The sequence below is a fragment of the Pongo pygmaeus genome, chromosome 13, assembly GCF_028885625.2.
Source record: "Pongo pygmaeus isolate AG05252 chromosome 13, NHGRI_mPonPyg2-v2.0_pri, whole genome shotgun sequence".
Taxonomy (NCBI): Eukaryota; Metazoa; Chordata; class Mammalia; order Primates; family Hominidae; genus Pongo; species Pongo pygmaeus.
Genome location: NC_072386.2, coordinates 37,663,623 through 37,677,321, shown reverse-complemented (window position 1 = coordinate 37,677,321; position 13,699 = coordinate 37,663,623). Strand labels below are relative to the sequence as shown.

General features: G+C 39.9%; 1 protein-coding gene across 4 annotated transcripts in view; it reads right to left on the bottom strand.

The window, feature by feature from the left end:
• The window catches only part of SLC24A2 (solute carrier family 24 member 2), a 428,870-nt gene that overhangs the window by 280,608 nt on the left and 134,563 nt on the right, over positions 1-13,699 (bottom strand). For 3 of the 4 annotated variants that reach the window (XM_054502072.2, XM_054502073.2, XM_054502074.2), the window contains exons 1-2: positions 10,763-10,957; positions 7,821-8,903 (exon numbers count right to left, since the gene is read on the bottom strand). In XM_054502072.2, the coding sequence (XP_054358047.1) occupies positions 7,821-8,750 (930 nt within the window). In that variant the 5' untranslated portion in view covers positions 8,751-8,903; positions 10,763-10,957. Of the gene's footprint in view, positions 1-7,820; positions 8,904-10,762; positions 10,958-13,699 lie in introns of those variants that run through there. The other variant, XM_063650502.1, reaches the window with a different exon arrangement.

Sequence of the window (13,699 nt, the reverse complement as noted above, 5' to 3'; positions counted from 1 at the left end):
GACCAAATACAAGTCCAGAAACGTCTGTATTGCTTTGCTTTCAAGGTATTTGCCGTTCCTTAGCAGCCTAAAGAGTAGGTTTTTAGAAGTACAAACATGAGGCCTGATAGGGGGAAGGGAGCTCAGAGAACTTCTCTATCTGTAAGCTGAGACTCCTGAAGGGTTGACACTTTCAGTAAGCAAATAAGAAAAAAAAAACTACCTTGCAAAGGGAGACGGTAGGATGTATCTATCTGAGTCTTGGTTTTTAATGCTGCTGAAAGTTGAAGACGGGGAAGAAAGATGAATCTCCCTTAAGAATTTTTAAGCACAGGCTCACTCATATGGGTTTGCAGTCTGAATTCACACTACCTGGGTAGTAAAAAAGTCAAACATGTAGCTTAGAATGGCCCCAGTTGGTAGTACTCCCAGACCTTTGACAGGAGAGCAATCCTCTCTGGAGTAATGCACTTAAAACCCAGGCCTCAATGGAGTCCCACAGGTAAAGTTCCTAGAAACATGTGCTCAAAGTTTAAAAAAATTTCATGGTTAAGAATCAATAAAACAACAAAACTAGACCCACAAAGATATTGCCACAAAATTAATCAACAATGAAATATAAAATAAATATACTTAACATGTTTAGAGGAATAAAAGAGGCATTAAAAGTATGATGAAATTAGAAATAACGAAAAGCTACCCAATAGATTTGAAAAAGAGCCACATAAGACTTGTAGAAATGAATATAACTAAAATTAGAAACTCAACGATGAGCTTTAGAGCAGATTAGACAAAATTAAAGAGAAAATGAGAAGCTAGAAGGTAGATATAAAGAAATAACAAGAATGAGGATCACAGATAGAAAACCATGAACAGTGAAAAGACATGGAAGATAAGATAGTACAAGATATGTCTAATTGGAATTCTAGAAGGCAGACTATAGGAAGATTGGGGTAGAGGCAAAATTGTTGGAAGGCACTAATCCTCAAAATCAAGAAGCCTAATGAGTCACAAATAGAGGATACCTAAATGAGAAAATCACACCTGACATATCTTAAGGAAAATACCAAACACTCAAAGCAAAAACCTTAAAAGTGGTCAATGAAAAAAGATAAATTTCTTATAAAGGAGCAATGTTTACATGGATGATAGTCTTTCAACAGCAAAAATGGAATTGAGAGACAGTGGAATATTATTATCGAAGTTGGATGAGAAAATAATTTTCTACTCACTACTTTTGTCCTGTATTTCAAGAACAAAAGTGAAATACAACCCTAAGTAAATAAAAATCAGGTGCATTTACTATTAACAGATTAAGAAACATCATGAATGTACATCAGGAGTAGAGGGAAAAAACTGTAGATAAAAGGTTTGGTATACAAGAAGGAATGAGGAGGGAAAAAACCAGTACATATGTGGATAAATCTAAAAATATTGATGGTAAAATGACAACGTCTAATTTATGAGGCTTAAAAAATGAAAGTTATACCTCAATAAAGCTGTTTACAAAACATCAAAGTAGGCGGGCCTGGTGGCTCACGCCTGTAATCCGAGCACTTTGGGAGGCCGAGGTGGGCGGATCACGAGGTCAGGAGATGGAGACCATCCTGGCTAACATGGTGAAACCCCGTCTCTAGTGAAAAAGTACAGAAAAATTAGCTGGGTGTCGTGGCGGGCGCCTGTAGTCCCGCTACTTGGGAGGCTGAGGCAGGAGAATGGCGTGAACCCGGGAGGTGGAGCTTGCAGTGAGCCGAGATCGCACCACTGCACTCCAGCCTGGGTGACAGAGGGAGACTTGGTCTCAAAACAAAAACAAAAAACAAAAACAAACAACCAAAATACACATCAAGGTAGAACTTAAATTCTGGACTTCGAATTATATACAATGGGTGACGTGGTGACTGAGTAATTTTCTAAGGTACTTAGGTTGTTTAGCTGGAGCGTAAACATCTTAATTAACTTTATACTATGTTAAGTTAAATACACAGGTTAAAATTTCTTTTTCTTTTCTTTTTTCTTTTTCTTTTTTTTTTTTTTTTGAGATGGAGTCTCACTCTGTCGCCCAGGCTGGAGTGCAGCGGCACGATCTTGGCTCACTGCAACCTCTGAAGCCCCGGTTCAAGCAATTCTTCTGCCTCAGCCTCTTGAGTAGCTGGGATTACAGGCACCTGCCACTGCGCCCAGCTAATTTTTGTATTTTTAGTAGAGACGGGGTTTCACCATCTTGGCCAGGCTGGTTTTGAACTCCTGACCTTGTGATCCACCTGCCTCGGCCTCCCAAAGTGCTGGGATTACAGGCGTGAGCCACCGCGCCCGGCCACACAGGTTAAAATTTCTAAGGCAAGCATCAAGATAATAGAACAGAGTGTAGGCTCACGCCTGTAATCCCAGCACTTTGGGAGCTGAGGTGGGCGGATCACGAGGTCAGGAGATTGAGACCACAGTGAAACCCCGTCTCTACTAAAAATACAAAAATTTAGCTGGGCGCGGTGGCGGGCGTCTGTAGTCCCAGCTACTCAGGAGGCTGAGGCAGGAGAATGGCCTGAACCCGGGAGGTGGAGCTTGCAGTGAGCCGAGATCGCGCCACTGCACTCCAGCCTGGGCGACAGAGAGAGACTCCTTCTCAAAAAAAAAAAAAAAAAAGAGTGTATACATTCCAAACTATTAAAGGGAAAAACAGATTTAGGAAAAAATTCAAAAAAGGCAAGAAAAAATTCTAAAAAGAAACAGAAAGGCCAAAACAAATAGAAAGTATACAATAACATGATGAAAAGAATCCAAATGTTACAGTAATCATAGTCAATATAAACAAACTAAACTTTCCAGTTAAAAGATAGTGCTTGTGAAACTGAATTAAATAAAGTGCATGTATATTCTGGTTACTAGAGACTTATCTAAAACAAAAGAAGGTTGAAAATAAAAGGATGGAAAAACTAAACTTGTCAAATCCACACTGTGGATGTACTTGTGTCCCCAGTAGCCAGAGAGTAACTTAACATATGATCCCATTCTTTGCTAAAGTTAAGGTACAAATTATCTAGTTCTAACAAAAAAGAGGGGAGGGGGACAAAAGAAAAGGAGGGAAGAGGAGAGGAAAAGAAGGACAAAGAGAGGAATAGATGAAGTAGGGGAAGGTGGAAGGGAGAGATATGGTGACTCCAGTTCTCTAGCATTCACAAAGTTTAGGTCATCTGTTGCCAAGGGAAACCAGAATAGCAAGGGAAATGGCCAAGGGCAATTTGAACTGTGTGTATCAAAATCCACTGGGCCCTTCTGGGTCTCTCAAAATGCCTTGTTCACTCTCTGAATCACAAGCAGTAACTGATGGGTTTACTTTTAGGATAAGTAGAGGGAAACAAAATAAGGAAAATATCACCATGCTGTATCCCTAGATGAACACACTACTTTCACAGTCAGTTAAGAATTTTAATGCCTAAATTTTTCTCTTTTAAGAAAGAGAATTAGTTTCCAAATCTATCAAGTAATACATCTTTTTATTTAAAATAAGGACCATCTTACCTACTTTGAAGTTTGTATATTAATTTTACTAATTAATAAATTCTGTGTCTTAAGCAAAGTTGAGGCAACACATGTATACTTATACAATTATTTATGGTTTAGTACTTTACAAGAACTACTTCATTTTATGAAGAATATTTATAATAGTTGTGTTTTAATCCTGATTTTCCAAAGAACATTAATCACAATTTGAATTGCTAAAACCGTTTACAGCTTTTCAGAAACACACAAACTGAATAAAGCAAAGCACACCTAAATTACTAAGTAGTCTGGCCCTCCAACTATCCAGCTTTAGGCATCTTTATTTAGATTGTGCCCTTCATTAGAATCAGGCCAACTTGCTGTCAGATTACAGTGCCAAGTCTAAGACGAAGTTAAATACCATGGACAGCTGCTTTCTAGGCCAATGACAGCCTAGCACCATAACAGATCAACGGCCCCCAGCAGCCAGGCTAGGAGCATAGCAAAATGAGCCGAATGACCTGAAACTTAACTGCTTCACATCCTGCAGGATTCAAACTTATTCCTAACCAGCTATACAGACATTTTAAGAGGAGAGCCCCAAACATCTATAAATAAAAATACCCCAAAAGCAAAAGTCTCTGCTTAGAATGGATATTGCTAAGTCCCAGCCAATGGGCTACTCACTTTAAGCAAAATTCCAAATAATAAAATTTCAGGATGAAATAAAGACATTTTGAAGTTTCCTTGGAGTTAATGTTTGACCCATTTATATTCACTGTATGTGAACTAGAGCTTATGAATATTATAATACAGCAAATATTATATAACCCTAAGGGGTATAACAGCCTGCTTAACTCAAGGATTCACTGGAGCAAATTCAGTCTTCAAGGAATGTTTTATAACTCTTGAATCTAAAATAATTTATTCCAATTCATTTTTCACTTAAGAATGAAACATAAAAGGAAGGCATTAACATTTATTGAAAACAACCCACATTTTCCAAGGATCATACTAGATGCTTAACATTCATTTCTTCATTTAATAATTTTACCAATCTTATGAAGTAGGTATCATTATTCTCATTTTCCAATCAGGAAACTGAGGCTCAGAGAGTTAAAATGACTTCTCTGAAATCACTGGGCTTATCACACAACCAGGCTAAAAACTCTTTCCTTTTTGAGTTAAAGCCCCAGGGTCTCTTCACTGTGTCATGATAGTATACAACTTTTTAAAAAGGGTAGTAGCATCACTAAAAGAAATAACAATAATAAAAATATAGAACCACACACAAGGTAGAGAAATTAAATGAGATGAGAGACTGTTGCTTTAACTATGAAAAATAATGCCAGTTCATGTTTTTCCATGCTTCACAGTTACCCTACGATGTACATCATCAACAATGGAACCAAATCAAGATTTTCTATTTGTCTATGAAGCAAGTAGTTTCCAAGATATTCACTGCCTAGAGCCCAGCAGAGTTGACTTTTTAGCAAGAACCATTTGATGGTTTGTATAAGAATATCTAAAATGTGTTTTCTCTACCTTTGCAAACTCCCATGTCCCATAATTTTGCAAATAGGACAAGGAAGTGACTTTGCATGAAAACATGCTTAGTATTTTGCTTCCTAAATTCTTGTACAGCACATTCCTCTCTATGAAGACTCCATTGAAGGCCGCATTTGGCTTAAAGTCTTTTTTTCCTAGATGTTTTGGTGATGTCAGAAGCATTAATTTCTGTAAGAAAGGTAAGCTACACAGTCAGAATTCAACTCTGCAGCCAGGTGACTAGATGACCACACTCCAGGATTCATCCCCCTTTCGGGATGAATCAAATTACATTAAAATCACATTCAGAGATGTGATTATGTTCAGTGCTTGGGGGGCAAACCTCCCTAAGTTTCTGCAATCAGGCATATGATCAAGGCTGTAATTACTGAAAAAATTCCAGCAATAATTCAAAAGTGAAATTGGCAAGTGAAATTTCCTAAAGGAAATCACACATCCTTATGCACGTTCCACTTAAAAACGTGTGACTGTGTTCTGGCATTTTTTTGAGAAGTACAAAATAAGACATAGCTTTGTTTAGAAAAAAATCTCTACTTCCATTAGTTATCGAATGTCAAAAGAAACATTAATGACTAACTGGAATAAATTAAAGCTATTTGGTGCTAAATGGAAAACAATACAATGAACACATTTTGGGCGGAAATCAGAAACAGAAATAGTTATGAATATAACCTTTTTTCTTTTTTAATCAAGTAAATCTAGAATTTCCAAATTTTAGAACACACAATATTAAGTATAGCACAAAATTATGGATACAAATAACAAGGGTTAAGGGATGACAACCTGAATTTCTGACTTTAAAAGAATCATAAAAATGACATAACAGTCACCTAATTGAGTAGGTAAAGATCATTCCAGGGCTACTTTAATGAATGGTTATAATTGACTAAATACAGTCTATAAACCTATATTTGGAAAGCTATTTGTAAAACGCATGAAACCATCTTCCACTCCACTAAACCATCTCCCACCCCACTAAAATGAGAATACAAAATCCTTCCGCAATCCTACATACACCATTGGATTGCTCTGCAGATTCATTTTTCATAAATGTTGCCAATATAATATTCAACCAAGTCTCTAAGTTAATGAAGTTCCACTAGGGTGTAAGAAAACAAGAAAGTACTGAGTTCTCAAAAAGACTTTACACCATTGATGTGCCTAAGAAATTTATAAGACATCGAATCATTTCCTTGCCTCTAAAAAATAAGCATTTCCTTGACAATCGTTCAGTACTTTAATTGGAATAAACACAAGACTATCAATGTAAACCACCCAAACAGACTTGAGGAGAGCACTTTTTGGCTGCTAAGTTAGAGTAGGGGAGAACTTCCAATGATGGTCCTATTTTATGCCCTGAAGGAGATGTACTCAGTTGTCACATCTGAATGCTTTTTTGCCATATATTTTGCTAAATGATTTTTTGGTTTTACTATAGTTTCTAACAAACAAGCATATGAGAGAAATGTTAGAAAAAATGTAGTACAAGTAGAAATATTACTAGTGTTTTATCCTGCACTTTGCTTCCGTTTCACGGCTGCAATGAAAAGGATGGTCATCAAACTTGGCTATAAAAGAATTATGTAAATTTAACCAAATTAATATCATTTTTCTTTTCTTTTTTTATTTTTGGGGAGTGTTTTTATTTTTTTATTTTTATTTATTATTATTATTATTATACTTTAGGTTTTATGGTACATGTGCACAATGTGCAGGTAAGTTACATATGTATACATGTGCCATGCTGGTGCGCTGCACCCACTAACTCGTCATCTAGCATTAGGTATATCTTTTTTGAACAAAATCTTTCACCCCCTGCTCAAACATCTGTTTTTTGCATATATGAGAATTTTTCCAGATGCTGGCATGAAAAGTCTATGTATGTATTTTGGCTTTCTGTTTAAAATCACATTCAGGGATGACATTCCACTGCTAGGATATAAATCAGAACTCCATTACAATACCACATACGATTGTATTGATGCCGTTTGTCCACTATTTAAAAAAATAATTTATGTGTTTGCAGGAATTACTTCTAAGCTCTTTACCAATCTGCTTTCCACTCACCTAAGTGGTAGGATGGTCACTATTATTATTAAAACTCCCTCAAATTCTACTCTAAAAATAGTTGAAGTCATGTTTATTATGGTGTGCAAAATGGGTCATTGTGATGCAGAGGCAGATGGCAGGGCTGGCCAATGATTCTCTTTACAATGGATGCTGATCAGTTCCTGGTCAAGTGACCTAAGACATGATTGTGTCAATCAAGAAAAACAGCCATGACAACAATAATGACAAGCCCTGCTGGGCTAGGCTGCTGACTGGAAGGTGCAGCTATGGTGACACAAACTTTCTTCCTCAGACATCTCTAAAGAGATGGTTCTTTCTTGGTAATTGTCACGTGTTCATTTAAAAAGAAAAGGCCTTGCAACTTTCTAGGCACATACACACTTTCCTATGAAAATTAAATTGTTCACAAAATCATTATGCCCACTTTCAGAAAATAAGAGACAAATAACTGCTGAATTGGCTCTGGGAGGCTTATGTAACCTATATTTACAAGTGTTTTACTCTGAAGCAAGTAGCTGAGGAACTTAGTAAACATCTGCAAGAATACCCCAAAATTATTTTTTCCACTGCTGTTACTCTAGCTATCACAAAACTGCAGAATCAATCTGCTGTCCACAAGAGCCCCAAACACCATCACATCAAAAGAATTGCAGATCTCAAAAGCATAATAATTCAGAACCGTAGTCAAGAAAAGCATTAAATAAAAATCCACCACCACCAACCTTTGCTTGGGCTTCTGGTGCTGTCACCTTGACGACTTTATTGCGGTTTATCATTTGCTTCACCCATTTTTCTACTTGGACGTTGAATTTCATGAAAACCACATAGCAAAAATAAGCTGTTAAGAGAAGCAAGCTTTCCCACCACATGATGACATTATCCAGGAAAAATATGATCAGCATGATCAAGTCAACAATGTAGAAAGACACATCTCGAAAGAGCGGCCACCATGTCAGGTTTAAGATTTCTCTAGAAAACAGAGCACACATGCCAATAACAAAGAGGATGTTGAATACTGCTGAACCTACAATTGTGCCTATGCCAACGTTGCTGTGAGCGATAAATACCCCTATGAGAGATGTGAAAAGTTCTGGGGCTGATCCCCCTGCAGCCATGAAGGTGGCTCCAGCCACATCATCAGAGATGCCCAGTTTTTCAGTGATGACAGTCAAAGAAGGAACAAAGAACTCATCACAGACAATGGCTAAGGCTATGAACATGTAGATCATTCCAATGACATGCAGAATGATTGCACCTTTTCTTCTCTCCTCAAGGGAAAAGATGTCTTTCGGGTAGTCTCCTTGGGCATGATCTGTACTATTCTCAGACTCGCCTTCCTTAGAAAGAGGTGGCTGTGGAGTATAATCCAGAATCTTGTCATTTAAATCTAAGAGAGTTCTCTGACGGTAACCCTGTGCTACCCTAGGGCCACTTACAACACTGGCCTCTCCGGTGCTCTGTGTATCTGTCTCAGAAAAGGCACTGATTGAAAATGAGACAGTGCTAATGGCTACCAGACCCATGAAAAGGCCTAAGATTCGAATTAACTTCAGTTTTTTCTTGACATTATAATGTCTTCTGCAGCCAGACAGTGACTCATCCAAACACCATTTCTCTAGGGAGGTGATGGTGGCGCTTTGTTGCAGATCCATCCTGGGTCTTCTGGTGGATATGGTGATCTTCCAACTTTAGACTCAACCAGATGGTTCTTTCATACTTTTCCTTACTTTATAGTTAACGATGCTTGTGGGGCACTTTCACAATCAGGGATTCTTATGCTTCACAGGAAACTTCCATCATTTACGCTTAAATAAAAATAAAAACGAGAATAAGTAAATCATAAAATCATGTATTTTTAATAAAAAGATCTTTGCAGATATGATAAAGTTCTGTCCTGCAGCTGTGCGATCTTGGGTAAGTTACTTAACTTCTCTGTGCCTCAGTTTCCTCATTTAAAATGGGGACAATTACGGTACCTACCACCCAGGATTGTTTTCAAGATGAGTAAAAACATATGTGGCACTTAGTATGGAATGTGGTACTTATGAAAATGTATGTATAAACCCAAATAAATATTTTGATAAATCCAATGTTAGGTGTAGAGAATGCAGATGTAAGAATAAAAATTTTACAGGTGAAAATCTATCAGATTATCTAACCTTAAATCATGTAACAACCTTCCAGTGCTATAAAGGTCCCACTTCTTTCAGAACTGTCTAGGTACTTGGCAACTAACAATTATTCATTGTTTTCTTTTGGTCCAGTTATATAATTCTCAGCTGCAGGCAACTTTTTCTGATTTAACCTATCATTTGGAAAGTGAGGGTTTCCTTAATTTAGTGATCTTTTTCTGCACACATAATGATATCAGATCTTATTTTTCATAAAAAGTCTCTCCTTTATCAGATGCGGGAAAGTAGTCCTTTACAAATTTAAGTTTACAAAAAAATATTCTGGTGACATGCACAAACTGTCTTCCCTAAACATCTAGACATTGTTTTCAGCTAAATATTTTTTTTAAAAAAAACAACCTTTAGTCATATGTAAAATAGGCAGCTTAGTAAGTCAAACAACTCCCAATGCAGTGAAATAACCAGTAGGCTATTTCGAGAGACCACATGTGTATTTCATAAACAATACGCAAGTTGTAGCAATACCTCTGTCCACAAAATCTGCCCAAAATAGCCCCACCACTGACTTTAATAGGTTAGATATCTAAAGCAGAGTTTTCTTTCTCTATCCCACGGAGATGGGTAAAATAGCCAGACATGACAGCTGATATTCTGAAGAGTTCTCGTTTTAGTTTTTCTTTAAAAAGACTATTCTTTTCCATATCAACGATTTCATTTTGGAGGCAGTCGCTGAGATAATCTCAGGTGTAAAATAAGCTAATTAAACACACGCCACTCAAATACTGAGATTAGCTGGAGCTCAGGTTTTCAGAGCAAAGCAAGAGCACAAGTCAACCCCGCTGAGTTGCTGCTACTCCTGAGATAACCCGAACCCATCACGGAGATTCCCAGCTGGCTGCGAACGTCAACGCTTAGCAGGAACGATTAAGCGATTCACAGCACTCAGGGGATTGTGTAAATGCCCGGCCCGGGCGACCAGCAGGGACAGATTCAACTCCCCGGGCGCAAAGTCATCTCCAGCCCGATCCTCGCTCCCCCTGCAAACCCACCGCTCGTCTCCCCGGGAGCTGCCTCCGTAGGAGAAGTTCGCCCCCAGCCGCGCCCCAACTTTGCCTTGCGTGGTCCCAAACTTTCCCTGGTGGATTAACAGGAAAATAAATCTAAAGGACAGACGCCCCACCTGTGAGCTTGGAGCTGGGTTGCATTTGGTGAGGCGCTTGGCCCGCATCCCCCTGAGTCGTTTGTAGGTGGTTGGGGAAGGGAAGCGCCCCTCTGCGCGTCTCCCCCGACGGCAGGCCCTGCCCCGCGCCCCCCATCCCAAGCCAAAAGCAAGGGTAGGAAGGCGGGGGCTCCAAATCCACGCCCCGGAGCACACAGAGTTGGCTAACTCCTAGCGGGGCCTGGGGCGCCCACATCCACGGCAGAGGCACCTGTGAGCCTGCAGAGCAGCAACGGGATGCGCGCAACCGGGATCCGGGGACGACCACCACATAGGCTACAGCGGCAGGCGGGGCGCAGCCGCCCGCACTTACCAGGATAAGATGGGAGGACGCGCACACCGCGGGGCCCCCGAGCGCGGCCCGCCGCTCCAGTCCGCCGCCCTCTCCGGCCCTCCGCCTACCCGCTCTGAGGCCCGGGCTCTGGCTCGCACTGGCTGCCGCTCTCGCCAGCCGGGGCCGGGTTCGGGAGGAGACTGAGCCGCTGTGAGCCCGGCGCTCCGAGTCTGGCGCTGCCCGGCCCCCGCCGGCCCCTCCCTCTGGGCTGTGCGCTGGGAGCGGGGCCGCAGCGCGCTCAGCTCCCGAGTCCTTTGCTCCACGCCTCCTGGGCGCAGAGGCAACGCTGGCAGCCGTCTCTTAGGAGATTTCTCCGCAGTGTGGACGGGGGTCAGGATTTGCAGGCGAGCAAGGGCAGAGAGGAGAAATCGTACAGGTCGGTGACGCGCCTAATTCACAAAGCCTGAAAGTGCTGTCAACTTTGGGGTCATCTTATGCTGGGCACCGCCTCTCCAATTATCTGCAAAAAGTGATAGCAGTCGCGCTTTTCTTTAGGAGGCGATGTGATGTGTAATGGTGGAAAAGACGTTCAGTGAAAAGGCACGGAGGCCTGCAGGACAGGCTGTTGGGGTCCAGGGTTTCTTGAGTGTTGGATCTGGATGCTTGGGACACTGCAGGGGCTTCAGTCTTGCAGGGTGACCTTTCATTTCATGGGTGATGAAAGTGAGACCCAAGACCCCGTGTCATTTTGAATCACTGACAGGCTTCGGCTTTTGGCCTCGGGATTTCCAGCCCAGTGCTCCTTCCTGTCCTATCTGGAAAGCAAGATCCCCTTGACCACAAGAAATAGAATCAGGCTTGTTGGGGATGAGAGACTCGAATCTGGGCCAAAGAATGGAAGACGGTGGTAAGACAAATTGGTAGTGAGGGAACCCCTTTGACCCAACCCCGTGACCACCAGCAAAGCTGCCAAGAGGTACCCAATTCGTGAAGCTCTGAAAGCTTTTCGCACATTTTCCCATCTCCTTACCCTCCATCCTTCTGTTCTCTCCGCCATCCAAGAGGGTGTCTTCATGCCCTCCTTACGATGGGGGTAATGGGTATATCCTGAGAGCTCATGACCTCTGACTTAGAGTACAGCTCTGTAGTCAGAACTCTGTGCCTACTCATCAATAAGTAAAGGGAAGCCTAGGGAACTTAGAAATATTTTTCTTCCCCCCACCCCCCAATCAAAGCCAGGCATTCAAGACTCAACTTTTTTTTTTTTTCTTTCTCCTTTCGAGACTGGATCTTGCTATGTTGCCCAAGCTTGTCTTGAATTCCTGGGCTCTAGCCATCGTCCAGCCTCAGACTCCCAAGTGCTTGCAGACTATAGGTGCCTGACTGAATTTTTTTATCTTTAACTTTTAATTTAGAAAATTTCAAACATATACAAATGTAAGAAAGTAGTATAATGAATCTCCATGGGGCCATCACCAGCTTGAACAATTATGAACTCATGGACAGTCATATTTCATCTATACCCCTTTTTCCTATGTCATCGTTTTGAAGCAAATCCCAGCGCATCATATCATTTTATCTGTAAATATTTTCAGAAAGCAAGAAAACTATCAACTACCACTAGGGTTGTGTCAAGAAGGGGACAATTCAAATAGGCTGTCACTGACCAAAGATGGGCTAATTTGAGCATCAAAGAAAAAAAAAAGATAATCGCAATTGTTTAAAACACATCAAACATGATTATATCTATTAATTGATAATATTTTAAAAACAACTGAACAGATTGATTGCTTGATGGTTCAGAGGGAACCAGCTCATAATTTTCAAAACTGTTTTAGGAAAAGGAAAACAATTGTGCATTTATTTTGCCTTTTGTATACAAATTGGACCTCTGGGTAACCAATTAGGCTTTATTTTTACCCTGCCCTTGTCTACTTTCCTAGTTTAACAATCCTATTCTTCCCTGAGGCAATAGGTGCCCGTGGCTACATGGGGTGCGGAGGGGAATATGATGCACAAAGTTCTGCTTAAAAGAAAATATTTTAACATAATTTAAAAAAATTATTTCTACAACCATGTCATACTGCTCCTACCAGGATCTTTTGTTGTTGTTGTTTGTTTTTGTTTTTAAATTTTTATTTCAATAAGTTTTGGGGTACAAGTAGTTTTGGTTACATGAATAAGTTCTTCAGTGTTAAGTTCTGATATTTTAGTGCACCCATCACCTAGGCAGTGTGCACTATACCCAATATGTAGTCTTTTATCTCTCACTTCCCTCCTAATCCTTCCCCCGAAGTTCCCAAAGTGTATGATATCATTCTAGTGCCTTTGTGTCTTCATAGTTTAGCTCCTACTTTTAAGTGAGAACATACAACATTTGGTTTTTCATTTCTGAGTTACTTAGAATGAAGTAACTTAGAATAAAGGCCTCTAATTCCATCCAAATTGCTGCAAAAGACATTATTTCATTTCTTTTTATGACTGAGTAGTATTCTTTGGCGTATACCCCATTTTTTTAATCCACTTGGTTGACAGGTACTTAGGTTGGTTCTTTATCTTTGCAATTGTTAATTGTGCTGCTATAAACAAACATGTGCATGTGTCTTTTTCATATAATGACTTCTTTTCCTTTGGGTAGATACCCAGTAGTGGGATTGCTGGATCAAATGGTAGTTCTACTTTTAGTTCTTTAAAAAAAATCTCCATACTGTTTTCCATAGTGGTTGTACTAGTTTACATTTCCACCAGCAGTGTAAAAGTGTTCTCTTTTCACCACATGCATGCCAATATGTATTGTTTTTTCACTTTTTAATTATGACCATTCTTGCAGGAGTAAAGTGGTATCTTGTGTTTTTAATTTGCATTTCTCTGATAATTAGTGATTTTGAGCATTTTTCATGTTTGTTGGCTGTTTGTATATCTTCTTTTGAGAGTTGTCTATTCATGTCCTTTTCTCACATTTTCATGGGATTATTT